Source organism: Ceratotherium simum, chromosome 29 (genome assembly GCF_057802395.1).
Source record: "Ceratotherium simum simum isolate JZ-2026a chromosome 29, ASM5780239v1, whole genome shotgun sequence".
Lineage (NCBI taxonomy): Eukaryota > Metazoa > Chordata > Mammalia > Perissodactyla > Rhinocerotidae > Ceratotherium > Ceratotherium simum.
Genome location: NC_141928.1, coordinates 10,360,514 through 10,375,220, shown reverse-complemented (window position 1 = coordinate 10,375,220; position 14,707 = coordinate 10,360,514). Strand labels below are relative to the sequence as shown.

General features: G+C 37.0%; 1 protein-coding gene across 3 annotated transcripts in view; it reads left to right on the top strand.

Moving 5' to 3' along the window:
- Positions 1-14,707, top strand: part of PBX3 (PBX homeobox 3) — a 211,180-nt gene that overhangs the window by 175,570 nt on the left and 20,903 nt on the right. For all 3 annotated transcript variants that reach the window (XM_004423459.2, XM_004423461.3, XM_087419081.1), the window contains exon 5: positions 625-760. In XM_004423459.2, the coding sequence (XP_004423516.1) occupies positions 625-760 (136 nt within the window). The remainder of the gene's footprint in view (positions 1-624; positions 761-14,707) is intronic.

The following is a 14,707-nucleotide window of genomic DNA, read 5'->3' as shown; positions in this document are numbered from 1 at the left end:
GATTTTCCAAGCTCTTTTCTGTTTTAGGACTATTTCCTCTGCTCATTCCTCTTCCCCTCTACTCTTTGTCTAACTCCTACACATTCTCCAGGTCTCAAGATTAAATATCACTCCTTCGAGGAAAGGTTTCCTGATTCCATAATCTATGTTAGGTTTCCTTCTTATACACTTTCATTATACCTTATACTTTTCCTTTATGATACTTGATATGATCACCATCATCTGTAGTTATTTCTGTGATACTTGTCGAATGTCTTTCTTTCCCCTATGTTTCTGTTCTCTCCCTTGTCAGCTCTCTGGTAGGCCTTATCTGTTTTGTTCCTACTGGATCTTCATTGAGAACCTAGAACACATTTGATCCTCAATAAATATTTGTTGAATAAATAAAAGAATGAAGTTAATTGTGCTTCACATTCTAATATTTTTCTTAATGATCTTACATCTTAAAATGAGTTAGTGCTTTGGAGGATGCCAAGAGCATAATTTACAATATCATAGTGATAAATTAGACCCTAAGAATGTTTAAAAATAGAAATCTAATTTTTTTGTATGATCCTAATTAACATACCCCTCTTTGATTAATGCTAATTATAACTATAATTCTCTTTTTGGTTCTTGTCATAGACGAAAAAGGCGTAACTTCAGTAAACAGGCCACAGAAATCTTGAATGAATATTTTTACTCACACCTCAGCAACCCCTACCCCAGTGAAGAAGCCAAAGAGGAGCTGGCCAAGAAATGCAGCATCACAGTGTCACAGGTGAGAGAGGACTCCATGGGGGTCTGTCTTGTTTCCCCATTGATATAGGAATCCTATTCCTTCTTCAGGACATTCTCATCAAATTTCATATCCAAATGTTCCATCATCAAAGAAGATATAAAGAAAATATAGATATTCCCACATTTTTATGCAAGCTTTTAAAGCTTAGATAATTTTTTTTTTAATCCTAAGTGTCAAGAAATCAAGATAATCACCTGCTGCCCTGGTGTAAATGTCCTATAGAGAGGATGTAAGCTTGCCGTGGGGAGAGACGCGGTTTACACTTAAGTGACTCTTCAGTAAATAGCATGTAGTCCTGCTTTCCTCGATTTAGATGGCTGACCTATGCTTCTACCAGTGAGAAACCAATTTATTTGTTGCTGAAAGGAAATTCAATATAACTCTTTGGTGAAAGCTTTGATGAATTCACCAAGTCTTTTCTTGGTAACCATGCTGTGATATTTGGGTCCCAAGGATTTCTTTGCTTCCTTATTATCCATTAAACAGAAGAATTAAGTTCATGCCTGTCACCATTTTTTGTTTTAAACATCTGTTTGTAGTAAATTGTGGCCCTGAAGTTACCTGTCATCTTCTAACAAAAATACATTTAGTTTTAGGTGGATAGACTGGTATTTGGACTGAGGATTGGAGACAAATAAATGAACAACTGTACCCCCTTAAAACATAAGTATATCCTGTTGGCACTAGCTCTAAAATACAATTTTATTTAAATACTCATATTGTTGTTTATAGATTGTCATTTGAATAGCAGTTCTTTATAGCATGAAAATGTGATAGTTTCCAACCAGTTCTTGCAGTGGAACTTAAGGAAAAGCTGACCCTTGGCAGAAATTTCACTGTTCCCTAGAGGTCACATGTTACATAAATTTTAAAGATTTTTTATTTATTCATTTTTTCCCCCCAAAGCCCCAGTAGATAGTTGCATGTCATAGATTCACATCCTTCTAGTTGCTGTACGTGGGACTCGGCCTCGGGTTGGACGGAGAAGTGGTGCCTCGGGGCGCGCCCGGGATCCGAACCCGGGCCGCCAGCATCAGAGCGCGCGCACTTAACCGCCAAGCCACGGAGCCGGCCCTACATAAATTTTAAAGTAGGTTCTAAATAAATACTCCTCTGTACATCTGAAGTCCAAGATACGAAAGATCCCCTTCAGATTTCAATGAACGTTTCATATCAGTCCTTTGACCATCGTTATTTAAGGGAAAAGGGTCTGGGTTAAGATGATTTCCAGCTCCTGTTTTGGCGTTGCTTTCCCTAGAACCTCTAGATCAAATGTAGATTTAAGTTTTAACATTTAAGATTTCATTTAAGAGGTATTGTCATTCTCTTATGAAATAGTGGTATATCTTCATTCCTTTTGCTCATTTTGAGATGGAATGGAATTCACTTGGGTTACCAGCTTATGAAGACATATAACACATTACTATCCGGTCTATACGGTACTCACTGCCACTTGAAATACTAAGGAACAGTATAATATGCTGGGTCGGACAGAGAAGATGAAATTAAAAGTATTCACTTCAAGTGGGTGTTTTCTGGTGTGTGCATTTCCCCTGAACATTAGTGAAAGGATTGGGCTCCTACTGAACACCAGCTGATGATGCCAAGTCTGGTTTTCCAGCTCTTACAACAGCTCTCTGACTTAGAACTCAAATATTTGTGGGTCCAGTTTAAATTGAAGTGTTTTCGGGGCCAGCCCTGTGGCGCAGCGGTTAGGTGCGTGCACTCCACTTTGGCGGCCCGGGGTTCGCAGGTTCGGATCCCAGGCGCGCACCGACGCACCGCTTGTCAAGCCATACTGTGGTGGCATCCCATATAAAGTAGAGGAAGATGGGCATGGATGTTAGCCCAGGGCCAGTTTTCCTCAGCAAAAAGAGGAGGATAGGCATCAGTTGTTAGCCCAGGGCTAATCTTCCTCACAAAAAAAAATAATAATAATTAATTAAAGTATTTTCATGCTTCTGCTCTTTTTCTCTTCTTTTCTTTTTACTTCTATAACATATTCACCATTGGAGAATAACACAGATTCTATACATTTTTTGAAAACCAATATAATCCTGGTTTTTCATTAGTTGTGGTACTAGCATTCTGTGTGTAATGTAGGACTTGCTTGTTTAATAAGTAAGAGAAAAGTTTCCTTCTGATGTTCTGATGTAGAGGGGTTTTGCCCTACTTCTTCTTCTTTTTTTTTTTTTGTGAGGAAGATCAGCCCTGAGCTAACACCCATGCTAATCCTCCTCTTCTTTGCTGAGGAAGACTGGCTCTGAGCTAACATCTATTGCCAATCCTCCTCCTTTTTTTTCCCCCCAAAGCCCCAGTAGCTAGTTGTATGTCATAGCTGCACATCCTTCTAGTTGCTGTATGTGGGACGTGGCCTCAGCATGGCCAGAGAAGCGGTGCTCGCCCGGGATCCGAACCTGGGCCGCCAGCAGCGGAGCGCACGCACTTAACCACTAAGCCACGGGGCCGGACCTGCCCTACTTCTAAAATAGGATAGGAACCCATTTATCAATGTTTTTTTAAAAAAATAGTTAATTACTATGTTCATTTCACTTGTTTTCTATAGAAAAATAGCTTTGTTAGATTTTAACAATTTTTTAGTAATTGCTTGAGAGGTAAAAATAATGTGGACATAGATATATTACTCTGTCTAAAAAGTGACTTTCTGACCTTATTTCTCCCAGGTCGGTCTTTCAAATGCAGAATTTCAGCAATCAGTTTAAGGTTTTGACAATTTCCTCCACTTTTTACCCTTTTCCAGCCTAAAAAAGTTTATTTCCCCTCAGCAACTCCTTTCCCCATGTCTCTGAAGTGGAAACACTGATTTTACCCTTTTAACTATTAAAGACATCAGTTGCTAGCCTTATAAATTAGTGCCCTTTTGTTTAAGTTGTTTAGAAGTAAAAGCAGAGAATGTTCCAGACCTGACAGGTTAACTACTTTATAAAGAAAAAAAACATTGTTTAAAATATATATCATACTAAAATACAGTTAAATTTAGAATCCAGAAATTGTTCATTACAAAGCTAACTTAAAAAAACTGAAACCCACTAAAAATAGGCAACTGTAGCAACACTATTTTTGCTAGATTTAGAGTATATGAAACTGATTCTTTATTGCTTAAAATACTTAATAATTAAGAATAAATAGGGAACTTTCAGAAGAAAATGTAAGGGAATATCTCTAGTAATTTAAGGAGCATAGGAAAGAATTTCTTAAAAAGGACATAAAATATGTAAGCAACAAAGGAAAAGATTGATAAATTCAGTGGTAGAACATTTATCAAAGTATTTAATAAAGACTGTGAAACATCAACATGATACAACCATTCTTAGTAAAGATTAAATCAGGCAAGTATCATCAATAGGTATTAAATCTAGGGGGAAATTTTGACGAAGAAAATGGTCTTAAAGTATCTCTCCATAGGCCTTTTATTAGTTGCAAGGGATATTAAAAAAAAAAAAAAACAATTATAGAGTGGAGAAAGGGAACAAAGCCTTGACCAAGTGATTAGAATCAATATCACCAAAGATGGATCAATGGACGTTGTGTGTAGTATTTCGTCCAAGAATGTAACCTGAATCTAATCACTAGAAAATATCAGACAAATTCAAAAGGAGGAATGTTCTATTAGGGAAAAAAGGCAAGGAGGGAGCAGTATTCTTTAAAAATATCAAAGAAAGGCCATGGAAATGTTTCAGGTTAAAGAGGCTAAAGAGACGTGACAGGTAAATGCAATGCCTGACCCTAGACTGGATCCTGTACTGGGGGGGAAAAATGCCATAAAGGATATTATTGGGTTAAATTTACTAAAGTTAATTGTAATTTGTAAAATATACTATGGTTATATAAGAGAGTATCTCTAGTCTTAGGAAATAACCACTGACTTACTTAGGGGTAAAAGGCCATGATGTGTACAACTTACCCTCAAATGGTTCAGAAAAAAAATGTGTGTGTGTGTTTGTATATATATGTATGTATATGTGTGTATGTGTGTATATAAACAGTATAAAATAGTATAGCCTTCTACATATCTAAGCTATATGGAACTAAACCTACAGGACCACTGTCAAACATGCCGTCCGTTATTAACTGAAACGTCGTTATATGGCACATGACTGTATACACATACACATACACAGAGAGAATGCACATGCATGAGTGCACACAAGTGGGGCAAAATGTTAATAACAGGTAAATCTGGGTAAAGGGCATACACAGATATTCTTTATACTATTTTTATTTTTGCAAGTTTGAAATTCTTTCAAATAAAACCTTTTTTAAAATGTGAAGACAGCCCTTAAACAGCAAGAAGATATTTGTAAGTGTATAAACAAGAGGATTAAAATCCAAAATATATCAGGAACTCTATAAATTAATGAGGAAAAGACAAAATCCTGTTTGAAAAATAAGCAAAAAACACAAACAGGAATTTCATAGAGGAAAAAATATAAATGGTCAATTGTATGACAAGATCCTACTTGTTACTAGTAATCAGGAAAATGAGATTTAAAAACCACAATGAAATAACATTTTACATTTCCTCGATTGGCAAAAAATCCTAAATCTGACCCTACCAAGTCTGCACATTGTTGGCAAGAATATACAATAGCAGAAACCCTTAAATATTCTTGGTAGAAATGTAATTGGTATAGCCACTTAGGAAAACTGTTGGCATTATCTTATAAATTTGAACGTACACATATCATTTGATCTATAATTTCACCTCTAGGTGAAATTGCCTGGAAAACTTCTTATCTGTGTATGTCAAGAGATGTGTAAGAGCATTCATAGTGACATTATTTGAAATGGCAAAAAACTTGAAATAAGCCAATTGTCCATTGACTGGGGAAATGGATAAATCCACTGTGGTGTAATGCCACAATGGATTACCATCCAGCAGTGAAAAAAGAATGATCCGCAGCTATACACATCAATTTGAGTGCATCCTAGAAACGTAATATTGATTGAAAAATGCAAATCGCAGAATATGTGTCGTGTGATACCGTTTTTATAAAGTTCAAAACAAAACAAATAGCGTATCATTTAGGGGTCACATATATATGGTTAAATATAAAGAAAAGAAAGGGAATGATAAAAAAAATTCAGTTAAGTGGAATGGGATTAGGAAGGAATATTCAAGGAGTTTCAGTGGTATTGTTAATAGTGTATTAAGTGTAATGGTAGATTCACAGGGGTTAATTTAATTTTATGCATTATAAACCAACATATATAAGTCAAGGAAGTCTTATGTGAATTATTAAATCTAAATAACCGTTTTAAAAAGAATATTTGCATTTATTTGTTAACAAAAAATTTACCGTAATACCTCTTATGTGCCAGACACTGTGCTAGGGCTGAAAGAGACGCTGTGCACCTCACAGGCAGAACCCGCTGCCCTACCTGACGGAACTGTGTACATGTGTTCACCACAAGGTGTGTGTGAGAATATCCTTAGCAACAGTATTCATAATAGCCGAACTAGAAATAAGGGAAATGTCCATCAGTAGGAAAATGGGTAAATAAAAGTGGTATGTTTGGAATATTATATAGCAATGAGAATGAATGGACTAGACTGTATGTAACTACATAATGCTAAGTGAAAGAAGTCAGGCACTTAGTGTATGATTCCATTTATTGAAAAGTTCCAAAACAGGCAAAATTAATCTTAGTGTTAGAAGTCAGGATAATGTTACCCTTGGGAGAATAGTAATTGGAAAGGTGAATGTTTCTTGATCTAAGTTATGGTTTCATGGGTGTGTTTGTTTTATGAAAATTCATCAAGCTCTATACTTATGACATGTGACCTTTTTTTGTGTATATATGTATATTTTTTACTTGACTAAAAAGTTTACTTATACAACATCAACAGACCTGTCCTCATTGGAGCTTACATTTTCCTGGGAGGATACAAACATAAAATAAGTAAATGAGATGATAAATTAGAAAGTGATAGGTGTTATGGAGAAAAATAAAGGAGGGAAGGAGAATAGAGAGTTAAAGGGTGCAATTTTTAATAGGGTGGTAAAGAAAGCCCCTCTTGAGAAAATACTTTTTGGTAAAGATTGAAGGAGATGAAAGAGCAAGCCATGTGGCTAATTGGTGAAAAACATTTCAGGCAGAGGGAACAGTAAGTGCAAAGGTCCTGAGGTAAAAGTGGCCTGAGCCAGTGGGGGAAGTAGTAGGAGATGAAGTCAGAGAGACTGTGAGGTCCAAATGGTGCAGGGGCCTTACAGACCATGGTAATGACTTGGGCTTTTACTCTGAGTGGGATGGAAAACTGAGGAGTGACATGATCTGACTTAAGTTTTAACAGGATCACCATAAGACCGTGGGAGGCAAGGGGAAGCAGAGACACCAGTTACGCCATGCAGTAATCCAGGCAGAAGATGGTGATGCTTGGACCAGGATGTTAGTAGTAGAGGTGACGAGAGGTGACTGGATGCCAGATAATTAGGAAGGTGCAGCCGAGAGGGTTTATTGATAGTTTAGATGTAGGCTGTAAGAGAAAGAGAGTAAGAGAAAGAGAGTCAAGGATGACTTGAACATTTTTGGCCTGAGCAGTAGAAGGATGGAGTTGTATTAAGTGAGTTGGAGAAGGATTTGAGGAGGAAGATCAAGAGTTTGGTTTTGGACATTTTAAGTTAACATATACTATAGTTTTTTAACTTCAGTGTATGTTATGATATATAAATAGGCACAGGTAAGTGAGAAATTTACAATTTTATATTAGTCCTACATTAATTTGTGGTAACATATTATAAATATAAATATCCTTAATATAGAATTGCAGGCTGAACTCAGAGTTTGAAGTCTCTGATTTCTTAAGTCTTGGTTTGATTGAGAAAGCTGGAGTTCCCCTTTTACATAACGCCCTGAAAATTCACAGAAGGTGAAATTGTTTCAAATGTCATAAGCACTGAGAATCATACTTAAATTGTCACGTTTTCTTAATTAGTGGAGCAGATATTAATATGCTTTTACTTTTTAGAATAGAGCTAACTTGCATTGATTATTCAAGTTAGCAAGTCACAAAAACTCCATTGTTCTCCTGATTCTAATTTTGAATTTAAATAACTCTGGCCCTACTTTCGCTGCTGGTGTTTTTAGAATGAAAAATGTTAACTTATTCTTCATTGCTACTGTAATTGAAATGTACTGTAAAGAAAAGATTGATTTTTTGTTTTAAACAGATGAGAACCTGAAATGGTAGAGAGGTTAATTGGCAGCATTAAGATTCATTCATTCATTCATTCACTCAACTAACATACTTTAGAGCTTTTAAAGTGCTGCACAAGACCCACTTTTATAACAGTCTAGTGTGGAAAAAATTATCTGACCCTCCAGATGAGGAGACTGATGTTCCGAGAAGTTAAGTGATTTGACAAGAATCACAAGTCTTCATGAGTGGGTGAGCTGGAGGTTCTTACGCAGAGGTTCTTGATAAAAAAGAAGAGACTGGATTTTGCTTTTTTTCCTGCAAGAGGCAGTGTGAGTCCTCTGTCCCTGGGGCCCCGGCTGCAGAGTCCTGGTTTGTGAGGCCTGGGCTTCTATCACTGGGGCTGCGTCATTTCCCCCTAAACTGCTTTAGAGACTCCAGGCTAGTTAGTAGTCTGAGGTCTCCTTACTCATTAAACTACTTATTCCAACGCAGTGAATATTCAGTAAGCTAATTAAAATTTGTAAGATTTCCTTATTAAAAAAAATCTATTAAAATAAGAAGAAGCCCGTTAAAATAATAATTAAAGCAGGAAAAAAGATGACTGTCAAATTACAGTATCTTTTTCAGCTATCCATAAATGCCTTTTCAGTTACTTTGGCAGTAGACAGAAGGCAGAGTAGGTTTCCACTGTAAGTATGCAATTGGTGAACTGGAGACAAGTTGAAGGAAGATGGCAGCTATTTTGTTAAAGTCGTTCTTTCACAGTGTCTTAAAAGAAGGCTACAGACCCTCTGTTCTATAAAGGCTCTGATTGTATGTCCTAGTGGAGATGGGATGTCATTAAACACTGTTCAAAGAACAAAGGAGTAGGTTGTAAAAAGATGGGAGCTTTGAGGATGCTGTAACACCAAGTACAGATAAGGCGTATCTGCAAGATTTAAAGAAAATTAGGGAAGCCTGTGATTTTTTTCTTCTTGTCGTTCTCTACAAACAATCAGCACCCTGATTAGCATGGTGCCTAAAGCTTTCTCCGGTGATGTCAGGGATTATATATATTTTCAGGAGTCTTTTTTGAGACAGTCTCTAACACATTTGATGTGATACCCAACTAAAGATGGAGAGACTATTTCCAGCTTAGATGTGTTTTTTGAGTTTTCCTGTACCTAGAAGAAGCCATAATCAGAATCATGGTCCCTCCAGTTTTTCTCCCCTTCACCTTCTTTTGCCTATTTCTTCCCTTTGAATATTCTCGTCGGTCTCTCCTCCTGCCTGTCCCTCATCATTGCATCTCACCTTTCCATTGCCTCGCTTCTGTGAGGCATGTCAGACCAATAGGCCAATATATCAGTCAAGGTCCCAGCAGAAAACAGATGGCACACTGAAATTAAAATAATCTGAGGAGAGTTCTGTTTACAGAAATGTGGGCAGAGTATAGGGAAACCACAAAGGATAATGCCAGCAATGCCTAGTTCTGTTACTACCCCTTGGCCTGAAGAGATGGAGGAATGATTCTAGACCCCAACCAAGACATAGAAGCTGTGTGCAGAAGGCCAGTAACTGAGACCTTAAGTAAAGGCAGTATTACAGTGAGTGAGTCAGGGGAACAAATATCTGACCTTACTTTCCTCCTTTCTCATCTCCTACCAGTCACTTCCTTTGGCCAGAAGCCTGAGGGCATATAGGTCAGCCTCTTGGGGCCCAGAGCAGGGAGGAGTAGATAGGGAGGAGTGAACAGATTATATACAGTGTAGCCTGAAAAGCAAAGACACCAGATCAGAACAGGCTCCAAGTTCAAGCCTCCTGGCTTCCTGCTTATGTTGACGCTGTGATATTCCCACCCAGGAGATCTGCATTTTCCAGAGATGCCCTTGCGCTTCCTTTGTCCTTATCTTTTGACTTCTCTTCTCCTTTCCTGACTCTTCTGTCACCTATGTGGAGAGTATATTACTTTTCTAAAACGAGTATGGATTTTGAGAGTAGAAGCTACAAACAGTATGAATAAGTTAATTTGATCTGGCAAAGGTAATTGTCGTGCATTTTGGCTGTTTTCCTAATTCACTCAACAGGTATTGAGTGCCTACTATGGACCTTGCACTGTGTTTGGCACTGTGGCAAACAAAGATAAATAAGACAAGCTTTTTCTCCCTGAGAAGTGTCAAATTTCTTGGGGGAGACAGACAAACATGTTACTGACAGAATACAAAAGTTACCTGGGGGAGTGCACAGGTGAGTGCCATTTTGGAATAAGGTATAAGGAGGGGTTTACTTTCTACTGAGAGGATTAGGAAAGTCCCCCAACTTGTTAGTTCTGTGACCTCTGTTAAATGACCAGCAAGTCATTTAACCTCACTGTACCTCATTTCCTCGTATGTGTAATTTGGATAAAAATAGCATGTACTTCATAGGGTTAAGGGAGTTTCAGTGAGATAATATATGTAAAGCACCTAGCAGAGTGCCTATCAAAGAGTAAGGAGAAGATATAATAATAATTATTATTATGCTGTTTCTCCTGCCTAGAATGGTCTAACACTGTCCCCCCTACACACACGTAGAAATATCTTATTAATTACTACTCTTTCAAAGCTCACTTCAAATGTCAGTTCTGCAAGAAAGCTTTCCTTGTACTCCCAGTTCATATCTTCCTTCCAGTATATATTCTCATAACTTCTTATCCTTTCCTTGATAGGACTTAACCACAGTTATAACTAAATTAAGTGAATTGTTTGATGCTTTTCCCCTGATAGGTCATGAATTCCATTGTAGAACGGGACTGCGGTCTTATTCAGCACTGTATTCTTAACGCCTAGCACAGTGTCCGGCACATAGACACTCAATGAATATTTGTTGAAGAAATGATTTAGGTAGAAAGTCACGCTAGAGCCTGATTAGGGAAGGTCTGCAATTATGATGTTTAGATGTCTGCAATTATGCCTGCAATTATAAGGTTGAGCAGTTTAGCTGTTTGTTTGACATTAATTAATTTATCTATTCAACTAGTGATTTCTGGTCACTGTGCTACACATGACAATGAATACAACAGAGATTTTGTCCTTGTGGAGCTTACATGCTAAGGAGGGGAGGATAATTAATTGATACATATTTATAATGTATATATATACCAATATATAGTATTATAATATATAAAATATATGTATTATGTCACATGGTAATAAGTGCTATGAAATAAAATAAGGAAGATAAAGTTTCTGGATTGGGGTGGTACAATTATATTTCTGAAAGATAAATCAAGCACCAATGTGTAAGATCAATTTGAAGGGTAAAATACTAGAATGAGAGCGACTAGTGAGTACATAGGAGATTATTGGAATAATTCAGCAAACAGGTGGTGAGGATTCAAATTAGGCCACTGAAAGTGGATTTGAAAAGTATTTTGGAGGTAGAACTGATATCTTGGAGATTGGGTAAACAATTGGATGTTGGGTAAGCAATGTGAGGAAGAAAGAGTAATAGAAGATTGCTGAGTGTTTTAGCTTAGATAATTGAAGATGGTTGATATTATTCGCTGATATAGGAAACACATGAGGAAATGCTAGTTTGATGGAGGGGAGGTAAAAGGTTTATGATAGTTATTCCAGGTTTGTATTGCCATCAGTATCCCAGTTGGGAAATGTTCAGTTTGGAAATACGACTTAGAAGAAAGGTCAAGGTTAAAGATGTAGCTTGGGAGTCACCCACTTAAGTTCATAGTTGAGGCCCTGGGAATGGATAGTGTTGCCCAGGGTACTTGCAGATAAGAAGAAAATAAGGCTAGGGGAAACAACTCTTCCCTGGGTCATTTGTCAGTTCTGAGAAGGTGACAGGTTAACCAGTGCTTTTGACACTTTTGCAGGGCTGAGAGGGTGGGAATTGGTGTTTAGGTGCCTAGGACCTACCACGGGAGGCTACTTTATTTCCCTTGCTTTGGGTTAGAACTTAGACTACTAGGGCTACATCCTAGTAGCAAAGGTGTATTAGAAGTACATAGACCCTCACAGAGACTGTAATTCTGCTTCAAAATACCTCTTTGAAATTGGATTGCCAGTACTTGTAGGTGCCTGGACAAAGCAAAAGTACATTTTTTTGTGGAGAAGGCATCATTCTAGGCTTCAGGTGGTTTCTGTAAACAAAGCAAATACAATATTGGGCACACAATCAAAAAAAAATAGACATACAAGAAGACATGACAACATATACTGAAACCAGCAGAAATAACAGACAATAGAAACAGACCCACAGAAATCTAGAAAATAAAAGAATCTGATATGGACTGTAAAATAACTATGCTTAATATATACAAGGAAATAAAAGGTAAAATTGAGAATTTTGTCAGAGAACTGGAAACCATAAAAAAGGTCAAAGGGAAATTTTAGAATAAAAAATACAGTAACCAGGGGCTGGCCCAGTGGCATGGTTGAGTTCAGTGTGCTCTGCTGTGGCGGCCCAGGTTCACGGTTTCGGATCCTGGGCACGGACCTACACCGCTCATCAAGCCATGCTGTGGTGGTGACCCACATAAAAAATAGAGGAAAATGGCACAGATGTTAGCTCATGGCCAATCTTCCTCACCAAAAAACAAAACAAAACAAAACAAAACAACACAGTAACAAAAATTAAGAATTCAGTGTATGGATTTAAAAGCAGATTAAACATAACTGAAGGGAGAATTAGTGAACTGGAAGATGGGTCATAAAAAAATCATACTAAAGAATGGAGAGAGACAGTAGGTGAGAAAATCAGGTGCGAGAGTAAGGAACATTGAGGATACAGTAAGAAGCCTAACATAAATGTAATTGGAGTCCCAGAAGCAAACATAGGACGGGGTCAGAAGTAATATTTGAAATGTAAAGGCTGATAACTTTCCAAAACTGATGGGAGATTCCAAGCCCTGGATCCACAAAAATCTACAGCCCCCAAACATAGTAAATGAACAGGAATCCACACTGAACACAGTCAAAACAAAAGCAACCAGAGGGAGAAATAAGATTGCCTTCAAAAAAGCAGCAATTAGACTGACCACTGATTTCTTAATGAAAACAAAAAAGCCATAATACGGTAGAATGATATTTTTAAAGAGATTAAATAAATTAAATGTCAGCCTACAATTCTATATCTGCCAAAAATGTCCTTTAATAGTGGAGGTGAAGTAAAGACATTTTCAGTAAAAAATTGAGAGAATTTTCCCATTTTCTTTCTAAGGAAGTACAAAAAGTGTTCTTCATGCAGAAGTAAAAAGATTCCAGATAGAGGGTGGGAGATACAGGAAGGAGGAGAAAGGAAAGAAAAGGGTAAATGTGTACGTGAATCTAAATGAATATTGATTGTTTAAAATAATAATGTCTTATTTAGTTACAGTATGTATAGAATTAAAATACACAACAGTAATGTCTTGTAAGTTATGAGGGGAAGGTAAGTGTTCTAATGCTTTTGCATTTTCTGTGAAAGATGATAGAAGTACCAATTAATGTAAAAGTACCGGTTAATGTTACACTTTGATAGTCAGGAATGTATAATCTCTAGGGTAGTCACTTAAAGAATACTAAAAGAGTACAGATCTTCCTCAATTTATGATGGTAAATTGTAACTCAAAAAATGCATTTAATACACCTAATCTACTGAACATCATAGCTTAGCCTAGCCTACCATAAACATGCTCAGAACACTTACATTAGCCTACAGTTGGGCAGAATCATCTAACACAAAGCCTATTTTATAATAAAGTATTGACTATCTCGTAATTTGTTGAATACAAAACTGAAAGCGAAAAACAGAATAGCTGGGTGGGTACAGAACAGCTGAAAGCGTATTGGTTTTTTACGCTCGTGGTCACGTGGCTGCCTGGGAGCTGCAGCTCACTGCTGCTGCCCAGCATCAAGAGAGGGTATTGTACTGCATATTGCTAGCCTGGATCAAAATTCAATATTCGAAGTATGGTCTACGGAATGCATATCGCTTTTGTACCATAGTAAAGTAGAAAAATCATAAGTTGGACCATCGTAATTTGGGGATCGTCTGTATAGAACTTCCAAACTAATAAAGAAGGAAATGTGGAATGATTTTTAAAAATAAGCAATCTAAAAGAAGGCAAGAAGGAGAGGGGGAAAAAAAGCATAGTAAGTGTAAGCATAGTAAGTCCCATAGTAAATGGGACAAATAGGAAGCATTTAGTAAGGTGATAGGTTTATACCCAAATATATCAATAATTACATTAAATGTAAATGAATTGAAGAATACTCTAAGTAATAGGCAAATATTGTCAGATAAGATAAAAAATGAAACAATTACATATGTTCTCTAAGAGACACGTCTAAAACTTAAGGACACAGAATGAAAGTAACAGTATGGGAAAAAATATAACATACAAACAACTAAAAGAAAGTTGGTGTTTATTAATATCAAATAAAGAACATTTCAAGGCAAGAGGTTTTACTAGAGATAAAGAGAGGCACTAAATAATAATGACACAGCAGTTCTGTATTTGTGTGTACCTAATAGCAGAAGCTCAAAAAACATAAAGCAAAAACTTACAAAATTTCAAAGAAAAATAGATAAATCCAAAATCACTGTAGGAAATTTTCACACCTTTCTGTAACAGAAGAAGACACGCGCGCGCACACACACACACACACAAAATCAGTAGGACATGGAACAGTTCTTCTCAAACTTTAGCATGCATAAGAATGTTCTGGAGAGCTTATTACAGATTCCTGGGCCATATTCAAAGGGTCTACAATGGGGCCTGACAATTTGCAGCTCCCAGGTAATGC